Genomic DNA, 19,749 nt, shown 5'->3' on the forward strand with positions numbered 1-19,749 from the left:
GGTGTAACTTTCTATTTGTATTTATTGATTTGTTTGTTTGATATTTTTGTTTTTTGTTACTTTTTTGCCGTTTCGTATTGATGCTTCTCTTTGCAGTTCATTATGTCACATTGTTTTAGTCGATCAAGAGATGCAACTTTGTCATTGATTTTGTAAAGGGGTATGGTTGTTAATGTTATACTCAATAATTTGAAATAAAACAAATCTAGGAGTGTCACTGACTATTTTGATCAGAGGTAGTATATGACAAATGAGTGACCAGGTAAATCGAGGTCAAGTTAATAATATTTTGAAAATATACTGGCTGAATGTTGGGATAAAGCACGTATATCTTCAGTGCCTTAATCTACACAGAAATCAGTCTATCTTTTAAAATACAAATGTACGTCATAGTAGAATGTATTACGGTGTTTTTATTGCATTTTTGACGCTGAAGTGCAGGGTTTATTATCACGGAATATCTCGAAGTTTATAAATGTCAGTTTTACAGACAGGTAGTCTTTAAGATTTGTGAATATTATTATTATTATTATTATTATTATTATTGTAAATTCAAGTATATTGACCGAAAAGTTTACCTTTGACTTCCAGGTAGAGATAATTTTTTAGTTTTTGTTGCGCTTTAAAACATTAGATTTATAAGATGGTGTGGTTAATACATCTCATGCTTCTTCATCTTTGCCACAGATTTCTACTGGATTCTAGTACTGAACATGAAACTAGTTCAATGTCTGATTAACATTTTAACATGTTGATGGAACTCTACCAAAAAGTGAAACATTCTCAGGTCAACTACCGACAGTGGCGAATCAAGACACAATGTATTCTTTGGTAAACAAGTCTAAACGTATTGGAAGAAAACTTAGAACTGTATTTTTGACATATACACCATACCTATTATTGTTACATTTGACGCTGGTAACAATGTGATGTTTTTAGTTTAGTTAACATGATTTTAAGAGAATCATAAGAACACACCATATCTATTCAAGTTCAGGAAATCAATATTTTGACCCACTTTCAGGCAGAAAAAATCAACAAACTGCATATCACAACTATAGCTGTGAGCTATGTTTCCTAAATTGATACATTCTCACCCCCTTTTTGATTTGGATCAAAATCTAAAATAAGAGGTGCACAATGAGAGTAGGCAATAAAGATTCTGTTAAAGTTTCATTAAATTCAATTTAGCGATGTATGAGGAGTTGTGATGGATCAGAACTCCTCCCCCCCCCCCCATATCCGCATTTTCATAAATGACAATGCTATGTTAAGCTTGATTCAAATCAATATTTGAAATAGGTGGTGTATAACTGGAATACACAATAAAGATGTGTGAAAGTTTCATTTAATTCCATTGAGCGTTGTATGAGGAATGACGGATAAGAGATGGATTCCTTTGACCCTTATTTAAAAATGAAATATAAGGACACAATGGGAATATATCATTAAGATTCTGTAAAAATTGAATCAAATTTATTCAGTGGTGTAAGAGATGCAACGGATAAGAGATGTATTTCCATTTATGTAACGGAAGGAAGGTGGGAAAAAATGAAGGAAGAATGGACACCCCTACACAGACGAATGTGCCACACATGAGAATAAGATGGTTTGCATCATATGATAATCGTATGATTACCACATGTTAAATATCATATGATTGTCATATGATTACCATTATATATGATTATCATGTGAATCGAGCACCATATGATAATTATAACCTTGGTTCCCTTGATCACTCTTGCACATATCGCTGTGTACCACTACATACCACAATTACAGCACAAGGTTTTTCTGTTTATTTTGTATTAATTTCTATTTTAAATTTTATTTTTCTTTTAAGTTTTAGGACAGAAAGCGTCTTTTACTGCAGAAACTAAAGTGATATTGCGAATATAAAACATTACGAAACTATATTTTTAATCGTGTTTTATTCTGCTTAGGACGGGAGTACAATTCATCAAATGGCATGTCTACCACAGAGATCTCAGAAATCTATATTTTCTCTTTTAACATACGTGCTGCATACAACAATTCAATTTGCTACGTCGATCTTATTAAAGGCCCAGAGAGGTTGGTGTCCACTTTTGATAAAGTTGCTTCATATGCGGAGACTATTCCAAGCGTTGCTAGTGTACATTTGAAAACAGGTGACACAGTGCGTCTAAGAAACCGTGGGTATGGAACGTCGATTTGTAAAATCGACAATGAATCAACATTAACAGGGTTCCTATTGTACCCTGATCAACAATGATATTTTATCATAATGATACTATAAAGGGATGATTTTGAATGTCACCGACTATACTATACTCTAATGTCATCATTTGTTTAGTTTAATTATTTTGCATTACTTTTACTAATTTTCCTCAATGCTTAGTTGTGGTTTGAAATAAATGATAGTGTTCTAATCAATATTTATTGCTTACAACTACGTGTGATCTTTATTTTGATTTTTTTTCATAATTGTTTGATTATTACTGAGAAAGTATATAAATTTAATAGTGAGTGCTTTTCCACTTTCACCATAAAAACTGTCCTGAACACAATGCCGGGAAGATAAATTACCAGTATGTTTTGACATTCGGTATTTTCTATGTAGAGATCAGTAGAATACATAAGCAATCCTAGATTCGGGGATTTTATACACATGATCTATCATAAGAACTTGAGAAAAGGACACTACAGATAATTTGAAGTTAGCATCATATTTTGACCTTCTCTTTAAGATCGGAATGGAAAACTATTGACAAATCTGAATTACACACGATGGCTACTCGTTCCTTACCGTCCTGGAACAGGATTATGTTGTTACAAGAATGAAGTCATCATTACAAAAGTGTTTTTTTTGTCAATATGAATTCATTGGTATTTATGGTATTTACATTTGCACCATGAGAACCGATTTGTTTGCCGTGTTATAATTTTCCTTTCCTCATTCGTCTACCCCGGATGTGACATTTTTGGAAAACTCCATGGATGTTTCTAGAAAAGCAGGAGACATGTATTACTGATGCACCTGGTCCATCATCCCAATTTATTTTCTAATGTTTATTTGTATGTGTGTTCTTTATTGGGTCAATTTTCATTTCTTTGAATAATCGTTTTCCTTATATTATGTTTGTTTTGATTTCTGTTCAAATACTGGTTTTCTTGATTTCCATTTTATTGCCTGTAAACTGTGAAAAAAAACCCGTTAATTTTTGTTTTCCAAGTGCAATAACACTTACAAAATGTCATACAAATTCGATCCAATGGGGACTTATATATGCCTTTTCGTAAGGATCATTTCATCAATTAAAAAATTATAACTATACTTGTTTTCCATTAATTATCATCCTTTTTAGTTTTATTTTAACTTTTACCCTGAAATGAATGGCTTCACCCCTCTACTTTATGTTTAAGGTGTGTAAGTTTGTATGTTTGATGTTCTATCTAAAAAAAAAAACAAAAATGACGGTATCCCTGCTCTAGTTAGTTTCCGGTATTTGGATTGGCTAATACCTTACACGCGGGCGTTGCTTTGCCATATACCTGGATGTATCTTACCATTACCCCATGGATTGTCATGCGTAATTTAGCACTGACACAACGTATATTTCAATGGAGATCAAAAGAATAAGGTAACATGTTTAATGTTGGATAATAGAAAAATAATACAAATTAAACATTTTCTAGCAACACAAGTAAAGTATTTTCAAAAGCTATTTGCTTGTATTTACTGTTACAGTAGAATAGATGGTTTTGCCTTTGTCCGCGAATTTTGCTTTTCTTTATCACCTGTAAATTAACTTTATTGACGTCAGGTGTTATGATGGAAGTACACTTTGACCTCTCTTAAATTCTGTCAGAATCTGTCAGGACAACAGTTCTACCACAGTAGATAGAACAGAAATCCTGGCAGATCCTGACAGGGTCTAAAAGAAGCTGTCCTAGGTCAAGACACATTTCGTGACAGAAATTGAAGGTCTATGTTTCTGTTCGAAGTGTAAAAACGGTAACCGATACCTTTCAGATGTTTGGTAATTCTTACGAAATTCAAGATGGACAAAGAAGTTTTCGAGTGAAAGTACTTTTAAATATCATTCGGGTCAGAAATCATTCTGTAAAATGTTAAAATTGACAATTTTAGCATTGAATGGGTGGGGTGACTACTACCTATATCTACCTATATATTTTGGACAAAATTCTTCAAAATGCCATTTTTAGCATAGAATATGAGTTTGAGCATTTCCAATTTACTATATGGTCTTAAATCAATGTAGAAAATGTAGAAATTGTAAATATCAGTTTCATGTTAGTGACTGTTGCATCTGTGTTAAAGTAAAAATTTCTGCAAAACGTATGAGTGCGAGCACATTTAATTTCCATAATGGTCTAAAACTATTGACTAAAATGCTAAATTTTTCCATATAACTATCGTGTGTGTGACTGCTACCAAGAAGTTAAATATAGGCGTCGTACTACAAAAATCCTTGCTGCTACATACACATTTGAGTCAATATTCTTAAAATTGACGTATTTTTTGCAAAATGTATGAGTTCGAACACTTTTAATTTCCAAAAGCGTATAAAATTAATAACTTAAATTAAATTTTTTCCATATAACTATCATGTGGGTGGCTACAACATATATATTCCAATCAAAATTCTTAAAATTGAAATATTTCTACAAAATTTATGAACGTGCACAATTTTAATTTCCATGAGGGTGTAAAATTATTGACTAAAATGCTTAGTTTTTAATATAACTATCATATGGGTGACTGCGACACATGTATTTCAGTCAAAATTCTTCAAAAATGTCATATTCCTGGAAAATGTATGAGTGTAAGCACTTTTGATTCCCACGAAAATTAATGACTAAAATGCTAAAATTTTCAATATAACTATCATGTGGGTGGATACGAGACATATATTTCAATCAAAATTCTTAAAATTGACATATTTCTGCAAAATGTATAAACTTACACACTTTTAATTTCCGTAAGGATCTAAAATTAATGATTTAAATGCTATTTTTTTTCATATAACTGTCATGTGGATGGTTTGATGATTTACCTGAGTCAAAATTCTTTAAAAATGTCATATTCTTACAAAACGTATGAGTGCGAACACTTTTAATTTCCATGAGGGTCTAAAATGACTAAAATGGAAATTTTTCTATTAATCTAGACCAGAATCCCTGATAAACCTTAGGTTTACTTCTTTGTTTATTGCGTCGCAAAATTTTGTATAATATCAACAAAATCAAGTATTGAACTATTGAAGTATTTCATCTTATGAGAATAAGGTCAGATTATAATAAAATATCAAAATCACGCAGTATGTTTATCTCTGAAGTATTACTAAACTGACGTTGGCTTATCCAAAGTGATTAATATTAAATGTACATGTGAAGAGGTACATCCTCATTTCTTAGGTGTCAACCGAACACATCGCTGATACACAAATTGTTGTAACTTAAAAAGTGTAGACTTTTATATTTGAAAGGAACAGGACTTAGTGTTTACCTTCATACTAAATTGAATACAATAAAGTGTTGTTTTTATTGAGGATGTTAACTTCCATTCACTTAATATTACTTCTGATTCCTTTACTGATTGGAATAACGAGTTCACAAAATACAACATCTGCAACTTCTACGACAAGTAAAGGTTATGCATCAACGTCGGATTCTTCAATGATGATCACATCATCCAATGTTACAATGCAGTCACACGCATCACAACTTATCACAACTCTTTTATCCACATCACTTTCGTCAGTACTCAACTCTACCTCAAATCCAATACCTTCGGCTACTTTTTTATCGTCAACCACAAAAGAAAGTAGAACGATAAATGTAGGCAAATCGCTGGTGGATTTAAAAGCCCGTCTCGATAAATTGGAAAGCAAAAACCTTGATGAAAAAGTCAGCGTCATTGATACTAAAATCGCAAATTTAGAAAGTGGATTGACAACTATAAGACAAGACTTAGTGGGTATATTGAAATTAGCGATGAAAACAGGTAATTTAATTGACAAATTAATAATTAATATGTCTGATATTACTTTTTACATGACATTGATATTTGAAGTACATGCGTAAATTGAATTACTACACATTCGTAACATTTGCGAGAAAAGAATCATATTTATCTTTTTGTAAAATATATACCATTATTGTTATGTTGCCTAAATGTCTTCATCCCAAAAGAGTTACGGTTGACATCACGAAATCGTTGATCATTATGGTGTGACCGAATCCACCATGAAAACATATTTTTATTTTTATTTCTTATCCCAGCTTTGACATCATGCACTATCTACTCGTGTTTCTAGCAGACAAAAAACGTAGGATGCATCCTACAGGTACGCTTTTATCCATGCTTCCATCTTTCTTTGATTCCAAGTTGCCCAATAATATTGCGATTTTGTGTGTACTCTTTGAATAACTTATGGTGTTTTATTATGTGTTGTGTGTCTTTTGTTTTTTGTTTTTTTTTTTGTTTTTTATTTTTTTATTATAGAGGAAAAGGTTGCTAACATGTCCAAATCACTACAAGAAGTTGGTACAATGAAAGGGACAAACAGCAATACAGGATGTAAATGTAAGATTACTCTCATCTTGTTTTATTTTAATACAGTGTTGTTTGAACTCATCAACAAAACATTCTAAGTTTGGTACATTAATATACATGTATTTCATATATAGCAATACCTCTGTCAGTGTTAAATAATTTTGTTGATTGATTTTTATATATTAATGAATTGGTGAATACTTGGTATGTTTGTCAAGTACACCGATGTGCACTGAGTGTTTCTTTAATTTATATGTAAAGGAAAATACCTGGATCAATGTAGAATCGATATCCTTTTTTATATGAAATGACCAATGTTTTGGTATATTTACATTAGGCTATTGCGGCGGATGAACTGCCAGGTAAACTTTCTAAATTATTTCCTTGTTCAATTGATAATGTACCAGCATGATCCACAAATACTTGTAGGTATGGATACTACTGGGAATTTAACGACACTTGAAAAGTCGATGGACCAACTCAAAGGAAACGTGTCTTCTCTATCAAAAGATTTATCTTTGATTGCTAGTAAAGGTTTGTATATGACGTGATGTCCTTCACATAACTAAGGTTTAAAGATTATCTAGGTGTTAACGTAGTAAATGAAAGACGAAAAGCAAATAACACTCTTGTCAAACCATATATGTATATATGAAAGTTTAATATGGCACTGCTTCAGCACACAGATTAATTACGTCTATAAGCGATTGATAGCATTGTTTTATATTTGACACACATGAGTTAGCTTTAACATTGTTGAAAGTCAAGGTAAAACTTGTCAATATAAAATTTGTACAGTGTATGTACACTACCGGTATGGAGATGAATTTTACCTCATTAATTTAGTTCTATATTCCAAACAATGGCCATCATGGTATTACTGTTTTACTATTCTTCGAGTGTAGTACAGTACAGCTCGCAGCATACCTGGCATACCTCCAATACCAGATATGCCAGGAATGAATTCTTTGAAAATGATTCTGTTACTTGTTATATACAAATGTACAACTCACTAATTGATTAATAAATTCTTGTGTCTCAGGTAAAATTTATCTGTCCACCAGGGCAGGTGAGAGTAGAAAATGTAATTTACTTGTAAGATAAAACTGACTTTAAATTAGTGCTTGAAAACTAATAAAAGTGTGTATAAAAATGAATATATTTTGTTATTGATATGAAATGAGCAATTAGACTGGTGAATATTTGAAAAAAAAACATGTATATGTACATGTATTTTCTATTTCTACTTTAAAGGACTTTTTAAATAATAAATTTATTCCAAAGTTACAAGAATACATAAAATGTAAAGTCTCTTGTGTTCTATCCTAACATGCCAACATAGGAAAAATTGTATTGATTTTTAAAATAATTAGGATTACATGTAGGTGTGTCAGTAAAAATTATTTGTAGGGAAAAGTCACAGAAAATATTGCAGTTTATAGACGTACAATGTATTTGGAGCTGTTATGGAAAATATCAACTGTAAGAGATGAAAAAAAAATTGTATTTTATCACCTATTTCATACCATTTAATACTGAAATTAAATAATTTTATATTATATTTGCATACGTGTTTGAAAATTTGAAAATTTCATTTTTATGAAAAAAACAAAAACAAAAAAACATACATTGAAATATGACAACAAAACAGTTTCTTTTTCATTGGCAAGGAATCCATTTATTTTAATTATTTTAATTCACTTACTACATGTATTGAAAAAAGGGAGGCCACATCTACCAGAAGAGGACCCGATTTGCTTGGGAATTTGACTGCTTTAAATGATCGTTACATATTACCATGAAAATAACTTAGAGAATACGGCTAAAATTGACATGTGCATTAAACCATACCAACTAGATGTAGAATGTTCTTGAGGATTATATATGATTTCAAGCATTGTAACACATCAGTATTTTTCCTGTGACTTTTGTCGGTTAACCTAAAAATCAAATGTCCATGGAAATATTAAGAGAGCACATAGAAAGTTATCACATACGATCAGTAGTGTAGATTGACTTCACATACTTTGTTTTATAGCAAATCATTGTCACTCAGTACTATTTTATATTTTTAGGGAAAAAAGATAGTGGCAAAATAGCTTACTATGGAAAACTTTTAAAAAATAAATAATAAATGATATATCAATTGTTTATCATAATGTCACATTTTAGATTTTTAACAAATAAACAAAACCATATCAACACTCTAAAACATATATCTTTTCAAAGTAAAGGTTTGATTTTATTTGAAATCAGATTATAATTAAATGTAGCAACTCAAAGTTTTGTAGACGTGTTTTATCATAGATGGTATATTCAATGTTAAATGTACCTCTAAAAATATTTAGTAGATTTTAATATGGGAATCATTTCATGCTGTTATATATGAAGATTTCCACTGTTATAAATCAATTTTTAACTTTAATGTTGTGTTGTTGTTACTTTAATTTGTAAACAAATATCATTGTCTAAGTAATTAAATAAATCTAACAACACCTAAAAAATATAGTTTCCTAATTATGCTTTTTAAAATATTTAAACTCCAAACTAATTTTTCAAAATATTTCAAAATGATAAATAATAAATATATAAATTGTCTCACACATGTAATAATACAATTCAGTTTTATATCAAAATGCCAAAACGTTTTAAAGACAAAAAAATTTCTACATATACATGTATAATGTTTAATCAAAACACTGGTAAATACACTAATTCATCTACAAATTTCCGGTGAACTAAATAGTTTTTTTGAAATTTAAGTCAAACATACTTAAAATTTCAAATCCTAAATTATAAAACAAAACTTATTTCTAATTTATTCTACTTATTAACTAATTCTAAAATGCTGAGATAGCCACCTGTGTGTGGTAATTAACTGTAACCAGTAGGTACATGTACCTGTTCAGTTAATTAGTCATTTTCTGTTGTATATTGGATACAGATTATCATACTGATGCTGGGAGATGGGGGTCTTGTTAATTAAGAGCCAATAAGCAATAAATACCTGGCATTGGGTGCCAGGTATGAGGTATGCAATGTACTTATCAGATTATGCTGCGAGCTGTACTGTATTATGTTGACAGAATACAGAAACAAGACGATTGTTGTCCTAATAGATATTCAAGTTACAGGCGTCAATGAATTTAAGAACTTCCTTTGTTTGCAAATTAAAATAAAAAAAATGTAGTGCTTAAATATAAACATCTTACATCTTATATTTTCAACGAAGATTTTATGTATAAGATGCGAAATAATACCAATCATATATATTGCAAATTTTGATATGTATTACACATGATTCAAGGAGTAACCTCTCATCAGCAGCATTAAAATCAATTATATTAAAAATTAGGAGAGATTATTCAATGTCTTGTGTTCTTTTTATTATATATTTCAGTTGTTTAAAATTCGTTTAGTTTTTTACTTTTTTTTTCAGATGAACAAATAACCAACATTACACAAGAACTTAATGGTCTGAAAGTGAACCTTCTCAGTATCAACTCGAGTACCCAAAATTTTACAAAATGTAAGATTATAATTATATGTACATTATATTTAAACAAAGAATGCATATATTATTCGACAATGATAATCACTAATTTTAATTAACATTACCATAGTCTTTATAGAGAAAAACTTATTTTTCCATAATGATAAGTTATTTGTATTTTTTTTTTCATGGTTATGAATGTATGTGGATTATGATATCTGTAGACATTGTTGACTTGTAGTTCATTTAAATCTGTTTTTAATTTTTTTCTTGCAAAATAAGCAAAGTCAAAATTGTTCGATAAAAGTTTGTTGAAACAAGGAACAAGACATTTACTAATTTAGCTATGATTGTAAAAAATAATGATTTCATCTTATCCTTTTATATTGCTAAAAAAGTCTTTCTTTACGAAATGAAGATGAAAGTAAAATAATTACGTCTTCGTTTCCAAAACACTTCTGTTATACTTTCTTTTTGGCTAACTGTTTTACTTCAAGTCTCAGATTTTTGAAGGCTTATTTTTTATCTACATGTACTTGACAATGATGTATTGTTTTTCGTTTTTTACATTGGTGTGATCGATTTTTTTAAGAGACAACGATTTATCTTACATTTATAGCTATTGAAACTATGAAGACATTGCCATTACTACAAGAAAGGACACAATTTCTTGAAGCCAACCAGTCTGACATCTTCACAAAGATCCATGTAATTTCCCAGAATGGTTTGTATTTTATGTTTAGGTATTTTTTATGATGAAAAATGAGAGGAAAGTTAATAAAACGGATTCATTGCATTTGTATAGTTTGGTAATATGTTTTATCTTCCATTGATCTCTAAGAGAAAGCAAAGATGTACATGTAAGCTTACTTTATCTCACATTCTTTTAGGCACATGTATATTTGATTGATAAAATCGCCGAATGTAGGATTATTTAAATGCATAATGTCATCTGTTTAGCAGAAACTGAGATCAAACCATCTAGCTTAACGGTGAAAACATGTTAAATAATACGATATTTATCCTTAACACTCGATTGCAATTATAACTTAAAAGTAAATTGCATTTACTGAAAAGCTCATTCCCTGTCCTTTCCTGTGTTTCAATTCTCGCAGAAGCCGTTCGTGTTTATATTGAATTACGGTGTGTAGCATTAATTGAACCTACTTGATAATATAGTCGACATTTACTCTTTATGCGATCAAGTTTTTAGTGCAAAACATCTATTATCATTACATTTTATTTTTACGGTATCTCTCTTCTTCTTTGACTGTTGTCCCACGACGTAATACGCCATCTAGTATCTTCAAGTGGCTGTACTGCTTAAGATGTTGATTAAGACCTATATGTTTTCTTGTTGACAAGGTGTTACGTTTGACATACTGCATGATATTATTCGTATGAGGATCCTCTGCCTGTACTCTTTTCCAATCCACGATATTACCAATTCCACTTCCTCGTAAATCGAGATTCTCTTATAGTACCTCTGGTGATATGGTCAAACTGCCAACATAGCAGTCTTGTGTTGCTGAAATCATTAAGAAAATTCTGAAAACAAATATTTAAAAAAAAACGACTAAAAGACATTGAAGTAAAGTTTCCTACAAGCTCTCTCGAATACGTCTCTTTAGTCTTCGCCGGGGATATTAAGTGCACTTATGGTATAATTTAAAATGCCTAATAAAACTGCATATATATAGTAAGGTGTATCCATAACTAAAATTTACTTCATTTTTTTTTTTGGTCTTTAAATATTCTTCATATTGCATGGAATGAATTTAAGGGATTGTTTTAATCAAAATAATTGATCTTTAAAGAGATGTTGTATGTCAATCTATGTACAATTCTTTTACACACATACTGATTCTATGAAAATAGGAAAAAAATAGGGAAAAAATCTTTCCGGGTAATCAAAGATCATACGAAAATCGATGTTCTTTTTTGTAAATAACATAATACGGTAAAAATATCTGACTTTGAAAGTTTGAGGTTAAAAATGGAGTTAACATAGACATGTTTTTTTTTCAAAATGAGATGTAATTTATAGTGTTTTTGTATCATAATTCAACTAATAATTTGGTTGCTGTTTTTTTTTTATTCAGCATTCTTTTCCTTTGTTGCAGAAAAGACAATTGCTAACATCGCAGAGGAGTTGAAACATGCGAAAGCGGACAACAATAAAAGCAGAGATTCTACCGCTCAACTGAACGATAGTATCAAAGAGTTAAAGCTCACACTTAACACTGTAGATAATAGGATAAAAACAATAAATAGTAATTTAACGACTATGAAACAAGATTTCACTGGGTTGTTTAACTCCAAACAGTCAACAGGTAAAATAATATTTAAATAAAACTTACCATTAAATTAATTACAATTCATTTGATTATGAAATACTTTTTCATCACTGTCTGCCTTCTTTCTTCGACAAAACAACATCGGTAGACTCATATTGAACAGACATTTCTATCTTTGCACAAGATTTGAGCCCTTGAATTTTTTTTAAAGTTGAGTTCTCATTTTCTGAACTTTGAATGGTTTGTTTGTTTTCAATACTGTTGTTTTGGATTTAGAAGATTGTTCATTATTCATACGCAGTATTATCGGTTCATATTGAATTTTGATTAAGTCAACATTTCCAATTAAAAGGGGTTTTACATTTTTGTGTTTTACCATCATGGTGGTTTTCGCTGAATTTGTAGCATATCGATTTCCTTAGAATAGACATAAGTTATTCTCTGCGATGGCTTCAATTTCGATATTCTCTTTCAAGAGGAAAACAAATGACCATGGAAAGGTCTTTTTATTCGTAAATTGAGGTATTTTGGCATCGGGAAATTTATGCGTTTTTGTATCAAAATATACCTGTTTTGAATTTTGCTGCATTTAGAATAATAAGTATTTAGTTCAGCGTTTTTAAATTAATGATGATAATAACATCTCTCAAGGATCATCTGAAACAGTAACAGTAGATATAAATTACATTAATTCTGTTTTCGTCCACTCCTGCAAAATATATAAATATACATTATATTTTGATGTGTTTACTTTCTTTATCACTTTAAGAGAGGCACCAAATTAACTAAAATAAAATGACGACCAACATATCCCAATAAACGGTATTACAACTGTCCTTATATGGATGTGGTACGGATATCTGTAGTGTTATACTCTACGTGGTGATTCTGTTGAAACTAATGCATTTGTTACTTCGTTAATGTTAAATTGAATAATATCCCACTTTTGGTAGATATGAATACTACAGATGAATTTAAAGCACTTCACCAGAAAATACAGGTCTTGGAATACAGTTACATAAATTTAACAACTGGATTAACTCAAATGTTCGATAAAGGTTTGTCATTGTTTACGGCAGAATGTTTTTTTTTCAAACTTATAGGCTACAAAATAATTAACATTTATTGTCATAACGTTCGTATCAAACCCTACATTTTTGTCTAATGAAAAAAAAATGAAGAAATGATCATCCATCAAAGATTATAGGAGAGAACCTCGTAAGTGTGATTCACTTTTGTTCAATCCCTTTTGTTTATATGCAAATAAAATATGTTTAAACTAATTATAATTCCGTATTTTTGGAAAAATGAATGTCGGTTTGTACATTGCAGAAATGGTAAGAACGAAAAAACACAAGAAACTTGAAAATAAAAGAAAAGGAGCCTTTAATATGTTCATAATTAAGTTGATCTGTAAGAGCATTTTGAACATATATTCTCAGTTATCAACTTTTGATACAGACAAATTCGTTCGTGCATAATAATGAGTCTCACATTCAATTGGTTGGGATATGTTCACAGTGATGCCCATATCATAAGATCTGCCTGGTTTCTACTTGGACAACACTTAATATGGCAATTACAAATTATTTATTTGTTATGTATCAGACTAATTGAAAATTGTGTTTATCTTTAAAATTCACGTATAACAATGGAAACAAAAATCATTTATATTAAAATTTATCTGGAATATATCATAATAAAAAAAGTAGGTAATTCTATTTTCTTAAAATTCATTTCAATTTCATCGTTATAGCCTAATTTATTTTCTTGAGCTTTCTTCTATTGTACATTTATAGAACTGGCCTTTAATTCTTCTTAAAACATATTTTACTCTGTTTTATACACCGACTCAATAATTTGTACTCGAGCAACAAACCTTAATTTAGATAACTAAATAACTGATATAATCATTACCTAATGGTGTTTAGACAACATTCCTGTATTTTTTTTTCTATTTTACCACTTGTAAAATAATTCGATGTTAATGTTTGTGTTTTAATTCTTTGCAGTGTTTCTCACTACATGTGCTGTAGATACACCAAATATCTTTGAAGGAAAAGCGATTTCATTCAGCAATGTAAAGTTTGCGAAAGGAATATCTGATGGACTTGTCAACTACATTAAATCTAACGGCAACTTCACGTGCGAGAAACCAGGAACTTATTTGGTAACGGTTTACATAGTCACAGATACTGTTCGAAGCTCTTTTAATGTTCTAAAGAACAATAAAGTTATTGCTGATGCTTACTTTTCAATGACAACGTATTACCAAACTGCCGCTGTGACTAGTGTTACTGATTTGCAAATTGATGACGTCATCTCCGTCTCTCCTCGACACGAATACCTGCGTGTGTTTGGTGATATTGAATCCTGTATGTCTATAGTACAACTGGCATAATATCAGGAATATTTCCTGTTGGTGACTTACTTGTCCATGGACCATTACAGCAGTAAATGTTTGTCAAATATCACTTTTGTATAAATAGCACGTAGTGAGTTTGAGCTTCATTTATTTATTAAAATATTTGAACATATCTCATACAAATTGAATTTTGCATTTTAATGTATGTTCATATGGACAACATAAAGTGTAATTTAAGTTCTTGTTTCACTCTTTACAAACTATGACTACAGTAATGAAGTCCCCTACATAAGATACCTGCTCAAAATACAGAACCGAAGTTGTTTCATCTTGAATAAAAAAAAAGTAGCGTGCTTATATATGTAGATATTCTGGAACAGAGTTGAATTTTCTATAAAAGTTTTAAATATTTCATAGAGAAAACAACAACACAAGACAAACGACGTCAGCTGAAGGCCACCCATGGGTCTTCAATGAAAACCGATGAAACCCTTCCACCGCTGGGCAGACTGCAGCTAGCCCAAAATACGATATGATTTATAAGTCAGATATGTGCTATTCCAGCACAAGAAAAATATTATTGTAAAAATGGTTGCCTTAGCAATCTATTCTTGGTCTCAATTGAAAATAAAATACAATTTGTTGTCTTTGTAGTGTTGTGCCATTCAGTTTTCATGTATCTCCACAAATAAATAGGTTACTAACAAAATTATATATGCGACACATGTAGATATTTTAGAAACAAATGGTATCTCTGTCGTGGTAGAGGATTACCATTTATTCAATCACCGACGAACTCAACTGAAACAGTTTATGACTGTGGTGATAGAGAGACAACTGTGGTGATATATCATCGTAAAAATCTTATTGAGAGTACGGCTTAAGCTGCGGCAAGAGCGTAGAACTTTACAGCAACATACACGTACACGTAAACGGGGTATATAATTTTTGGAATAAACATTCATTGTCAAGAAGTGTTGTGTCGCAACAACGAGGATGTAATGTAACATAGCTATTTCAAATACAAATACAAATCATACATCGATATGCTGTACACGTGTTTTAAGGAGTAACTTCTCATCAGCCGCATTATAATCAAATATATGAGAAGATCTAAATCCTAACAGAAGTACATAAAACAAATCTGTTCAAATAGGAAGTCAAAACCAGCACTGAGAGGGTTTTTTTCATGTGCAAAACAATGAATGAAGCCCCAATACTTTTTGTATTTTAAATTTGTAATACTGCAATTTTTTTTAAAGATGATGAATAATATTAGATCATTTAAATTTTTTTCAACGAGAGGAAGTTTCTCCTGACCTAAATATGTAATTTTTATAAGCGTTGCACCTTTTCCTTTCGGATCTATTTTGCTATGTGACGTCACGTACGTTGTACAACTGTGATACACATTATTTGAAAAAAAAATCGACGGTTATTCATTCTAATCGGATTGATTGATTGATTGATTATTGCTGTTTACTGCCGTTTCGGCGACCAGGGCCATATCACGGCAAGAACATTTAATGCAAGGAAAATATTAAAATTAAGATCAAAGTCTCTTCATAAAATAATGAAATTAAAAAGAAGCAGCTATTTACATATAAAAAGGTACATAAAAGGTGAACCTAAGACATAAAATACATATAGAAACATAAATTCGATAAAACATTTAAAATATTGAAAAACTAAGGAAGGTATCCAATTTAGATTTTATTAAATAAACTGATGTCCCGCAAGAAATCGATGGTGTTTTCAGATGAAACGGTCTTGAACAAATCAAACATATTGGCGCAGTCAAAATAATTTTGCCTGGTGTTGGCAAAATCCACACAATCTAGAAGAACATGTTTGATAGAGAAAGGGCAATCACATGGGATACACTCAGGTGGAGGATCACCAACAAGCAAATGGCCATGTGTAAATCTAGAATGTCCAATGCGGCATCTAGTCATGACCACTTGCTCTTTGCGATTGCCCGACCCGGATTGATGAACGCCTAGATTGAGTTTTATGGAATTTGTTGTATTCAAGACCGTCCCAACGGTCCTGCCACATCTTTAAAATATATTTCCTTATTAAAGGTTTAAAATCGGTGTATGGCAAACTAACGTCCTTTATTATTTCATTTAATGCCTTTTTGGCAACCTTGTCTACAACTGAATTCCCCTGAATACCAACATGACTGGGTACCCAGAGAAAAACAATCTCTTTATCAAATTCCCGAAGTCGATGAATAAAATACAAAATTTGTAAAATAAGAGTGTTTTTCAGTTTGTGATTCTTAATTGCCAAAAGACAGCTCAAAGAGTCAGAACAAATAATAAACTGTGACAGATTAGATTGAGTAATCAATTTAAGTGCTAACAATATGGCTCGAGCTTCAGCTGTGAATATGGAAGCGCTCGATGGCAACCGTTCAGTTACAGTTCTGTCACCATGGACAGCAGCACATGCAACGCTATCGCCATCTTTTGAGCCATCTGTATACACCGTCGAAAAATCCGGATAATTTGCTTTAATTTCAGAAAATTTTTGTTGTAAAAATAAAGGATTGGTATCGGACTTTTTATATTCACGCAGATCAAAAATGAAAGAAGGATGTGGAGGGCATTTCGAAGTAACAACAGGTCACTGCATTGGTCTCCAGATGAATTGCTTCCAAATGAGGTTTTATGTGACGTCACGTACGTTGTGCAACTGTGATACACATTATTTGAAAAAAAAATCGACGGTTATTCATTCTAATCGGGTGAGTTATTGTATTTAATCGTTTTCCATTGTAGAAGAGAAAATATTGCCACAAATTAAGCATTACTTCATACGGATTAAACAAACAGATTATTCGTCCAATATTCCTCGTGTTGTACGTGGTAGAACATCTCGGTGCTAGATTTGGCTTCCTACTGCGATAGCTGTGTGTTTGATTACTTCTTGCATAAATTAATTGTTGGATTTAGATCTTCCCATAAATTTGATTTTTGTCCTGTTGATGGGAGGTTACTCCTTGTGTGAAACAGGTGAACAACATGACGAAATTAAATATATATATATATGTTTGATATATTTATAACCACGGGTTTGATGCTACTACTGGTAACCCACAGAACCGCATTCACAAACCCAGTAGTCAGACTTTGACTCTGAATTATATCAGATGTTATTCATCATCTTTTTAAAAATTTGCAGTATTACAAATTTAAAAATATAAAAAGCATTGGGGCTTCATTCATTGTTTTGCACATGAACAAAAACCCTCTCAGTGCTGGATTTGACTTCCTATTTCAACAGATTTGTTTTTGCGTACTTCTATTTGGATTTAGATCTTCTCATATATTTGATTATAATGCGGCTGATGAGAAGTTACTCCTTGAAACACGTGTACAGCATATCGACGTATGATTTGCATTTGTATTTGAAATAGCTATGTGGGAGTCGTATTGTTGTCTTACATCCTAGTCGCGACACAACCCTTCTTGACAATCAATGTTTTTTTCTCAAAATTCTACACCCCGTTAACTTGCACGTGTATGGTGCTGTAACGTTCTACGCTCACACCGCAGATTAAGCCTTGCTTGCTTTCAGACTTTTCCAATAACATATCACCAGAGTTGTCTGTCTTTCATCACAGTCATACACTGTTTCAGATGAGTTCGTCGGTGTTTCAATAAATGGTAATCATCTACCACGACAGACATACCGTCGGTTTCTAAAATATATTAGGTTTCGTAAATTGAACAACATCATTCAGAAATTATCAGCCCTCAAAATAATGATGTTTAAAATCTAAGATATGAATAAGGAAGGTTCCAATATGTCAATCGATTTACATTTGTTGCATATATCATTTTGTTAGTAACCTATTTATTTGTAGAGATACATGAGTACTGAATGGCACAAAACACTACAAAGAAAAAAATAGTATATTTTTCAATTGACACCAAGAATAATTTGCTAAGGCAACCATTTTTACAATAATATTATTCTTGTGCTGGAATAGCACATATCTGACTTGTAAATCATATCGTATTTGGGCCAGTTTTTTGCAGTCTGCCCAGCGGTGGAATGTTTTCATTGAAGACCCATGAGTGGCCTTTAGCTGACGTTTTTTGTCCTTGTGTGGTTGTATTCTCTATGAAATATGCAAAACTTTTATAGAAAGTTCAACTCTGTTCCAGATTATCTACATATATAAGCACGCTACTTTTTTATTCAAGATGAAACTACTTCGGTTCTGTACTTTGAGCAGATATCTTATGTAGGGGACTTCATTACTGTAGTCATAGTTTGTAAAGAGTGAAACAAGAACTTAAATTACACTTATGTTGTCCATATGAACATAAATCAAAATGCAACATTCAATTTGTATGAGATATGTTCAAATATTTTAACAATTAAATGAAGCTCAAACTGACTATATGCTATTTATACAAAAGTGAAATTTCACAAACATTTACTGCTCTACTGGTCCATAGACAAATTAGTCACCAACAGGAATTACTTCCAGTTGTACTATAGACATACAGGATTCAATATCACCAAACACACGCAGGTATTCGTGTCGAGGAGAGACGGAGATGACGTCATCAATTTGCAAATCAGTAACACTAGTCACAGCGGCAGATTGGTAATACGTTGTCATTGAAAAGTAAGCATCAGCAATAACTTCATTGTTCTTTAGAACGTTAAAAGAGCTTCGAACAGTATCTGTGACTATTTAAACCGTTACCAAATAAGTTCCTGGTTTCTCGCACGTGAAGGTGCCGTTAGATTTAATGTAGTTGACAAGTCCATCAGATATTCCTTTCGCAAACTTTACATTGCTGAATGAAATTGTGTTTCCTTCGAAGATATTTGGTATATTCACAGCACATGTAGTGAGAAACACTGCAAAGAATTAAAACACAAACATTAACATCGAATTATTTTACAAGTGGTAAAATAGAATAAAAAATACAGGAATGTCGTCTAAACACCGTTAGGTAATGATTATGTCAGTTAATTAGTTATCTAAATTAAGGTTTGTTGT

General features: G+C 31.2%; 1 protein-coding gene across 1 annotated transcript; it reads left to right on the forward strand.

The window, feature by feature from the left end:
* Positions 1–5,377: 5,377 nt before the first annotated feature.
* On the forward strand, positions 5,378–14,892 carry LOC148603891 (uncharacterized). The gene is made up of 8 exons (XM_088552319.1): positions 5,378–6,013; positions 6,515–6,595; positions 6,995–7,099; positions 10,005–10,094; positions 10,678–10,782; positions 12,182–12,391; positions 13,309–13,413; positions 14,368–14,892. The coding sequence occupies exons 1-8, from the start codon at positions 5,560–5,562 to the stop codon at positions 14,754–14,756; spliced, it is 1,539 nt and encodes a 512-aa protein (XP_088408445.1). The 5' UTR covers positions 5,378–5,559; the 3' UTR covers positions 14,757–14,892.
* The last annotated feature ends 4,857 nt before the right edge of the window (positions 14,893–19,749 follow it).

This window comes from Perna viridis, chromosome 11 (assembly GCF_037379345.1).
Source record: "Perna viridis isolate PV_CMFRI_1.1 ecotype Kerala chromosome 11, ASM3737934v1, whole genome shotgun sequence".
NCBI classification, from domain to species: Eukaryota; Metazoa; Mollusca; class Bivalvia; order Mytilida; family Mytilidae; genus Perna; species Perna viridis.